At 49.0% G+C, this 2,222-nt stretch overlaps 1 protein-coding gene across 1 annotated transcript in view; it reads right to left on the bottom strand.

Moving 5' to 3' along the window:
• POLR1B (RNA polymerase I subunit B) overlaps positions 1 to 2,222 on the bottom strand; it is a 20,139-nt gene that overhangs the window by 12,396 nt on the left and 5,521 nt on the right. The window contains exons 8-9 of the mRNA XM_006909455.3: positions 2,050 to 2,222; positions 755 to 926 (exon numbers count right to left, since the gene is read on the bottom strand). The exon at positions 2,050 to 2,222 is cut by the window's right edge and continues 12 nt beyond it. Of these exons, the coding sequence (XP_006909517.1) occupies positions 755 to 926; positions 2,050 to 2,222 (345 nt within the window). The remainder of the gene's footprint in view (positions 1 to 754; positions 927 to 2,049) is intronic.

Below are 2,222 nucleotides of genomic sequence, written 5' to 3'. Positions count from 1 at the left end.
CCACCGGTGATCAGGTCCTCCAATTCTCAGGTCACCCATTCTCATCAATTGACCAATACACAAGCTTGTTCTATGTGTGTCTGTTGAAAGACACCTTATTTTATGCTGCTGAAGCATCACCATTGAACTCGGCCAGCAGCACCATAACTCATGCCTGAACAAAGCCACCTAACATTACATTTCTTCGGAAGGCACATCCTGGCCTGCGTGCTCTTAGGAACCTCACCCAGCAACTCAGCACCGTGCTTAGGGCCACTTTTAAGAGTGAAATCGTCCATCTAGAACACAAAAATGTGAGAAACACAGCATCCAACGGACTCCCATTCAGAGCTTGAGCTGGGACAAGAAAGCTGAGCATCACCTCCCAGATTCGGCAGAGAACAGGGGCATCGGGAGACCCCGGTTTGTAGTGCTCCATGAATGTCAGTGAAGGCCCACAAAAGTGTGGCAGTGCTGACACCAGGGCCCCGAGGTGTCAACGAAGTAACTGGCAGTGCACTGTGTGTGTACAGGCCACTCATGTGTGATCATCCGCATCATGGCCAAGACGTGGTACTGTCTTTATGCAGCCTACATAGAATATCAGACGTTTTTGACTTGGTACAAGCAAGTGTTTGGTTAAGTCCCTTATCACTGAGTAAACAAACAATAAACCAACCAAACTAGAGGTTGTAACTGTGCAGAAAACAATGCTGCAGGTGTCACCGCCCCATGCACAGTTATAAGGGCCCAGATGAGGACAGCAGGCACTCACCTTCAGAAACATGAGGAAGAGCTGCCCGGGAGTGAGCACTTCCTGGTTCACTAAGCTATCAGGATTCTCTTCCATGCACTCTCCTCTGGCCAAAGCGAAGAGCTTCCGGGTCATAAAGCAAAGCACATAAAACTTCTCAGTATTGGATTTCAAGTGGATACAGATGCACTGGCTGTCAAGAGAGACAGAAAAAGCTTAACATGATTCCACTGCCATTCCTTGCCGCCCTATTCACCAAGGCCCCCGGTTCATGTTTACTTAAGTCTTTGCTCATTTTCAAAAAATCGCTTTATACTTTATAGCAAGATCAGCAAAGAACAGGATATTGTCACAAGGCCCAGAGCTGAGCTGGGCAACCTGACAGTGACAAGCCACACGCGCTATTCAGATTTCTGAGTTAGCCCTGAGCAATGCAGGGCAAGGGGCACTGATACCTGCAGTCACAAACCCGCGTGCAGCTTTTCACTCCCCCAAAACTTAACTTCCATTGCCCCTTGGTATCCTGGGGGATCGGCTCCAGGACCCTGTGAACATCAAAGTCCACAGGCTCTCAGGTCTCTGACATAAGGGCACAGAAAGGCACCTAGGTGGCCTCGGGCACCCATGGACTCCCAGCCCAGGACCAAAAATCCTGTTTTCCATCCACAGCTGGCTGAATCCACATATGTGAACCCAGGAAATGGACAGCCAACTGCACGGTTACGGAAAAAACCCACGCATAAGAGAATCCATGCAGCTCAAACCCGTGCTGTTCAAGGGTTGGCTGTAATTAAAGTGAAATGAAGTTCGGAATTCAGTTTCTCAGTCACACTGGCTATGCAGGGGCTCAGCATGGCTCATGGCTGCGTATGAGACGTGCTGGTCTAGACCAGGGCTCCTTCAGTAGTGACACAAGTCACATGAGACAGAGCCTCTGCCTCAGGGGACAAAGACATAATGTCAGCAACTCTCAAATGTCAGAAGGAAAAATACTCTTAAGTGCAGAGAGTAAAGCAAATGCAGTGCAAGTGTTAACTTGTGAACAAATGTAGTGAAAGTGTTAACTTGTGCCCATTGTACTCTTCTAGCAATTTTCAATGTCTAAAGTTATTTCAAAATAAAAGGTAGAAAAATCCAATAGAATAAAATGATGCCACCACAAACAAGAGGATGGTGAGGAGGGCCGCCAAACAGCGGCCTCTGCTTCTCCAGACCAGACTCTTCCCCAAGGTCATTCTGTTCCCTGGATGGCTACCAGCTCAACCACGGGTGCACCCTTCGGCCCCAGGAGATGGTCAAGGCCAGTGCACACATACTTAAACAGAAACTCCGCAGCCTGCTCGCTAGGGTACCAGTCAGGAAGACTGAGTTTCACTCTGAAGCGTTCGCCGAGGTACCCGAGGACCTGCTTCTGTGTGGAACAGCCCTCGTCCATCACAACCCTCAACATCTGAGAGACAGCATTCCTAAAAAAGGAGTCCCCCTTTCC

The sequence above is a fragment of the Pteropus alecto genome, unplaced genomic scaffold (genome assembly GCF_000325575.1).
Source record: "Pteropus alecto unplaced genomic scaffold, ASM32557v1 scaffold223, whole genome shotgun sequence".
In the NCBI taxonomy this organism is placed as follows: Eukaryota; Metazoa; Chordata; class Mammalia; order Chiroptera; family Pteropodidae; genus Pteropus; species Pteropus alecto.
This window is presented reverse-complemented; position numbering and strand designations above follow the sequence as displayed.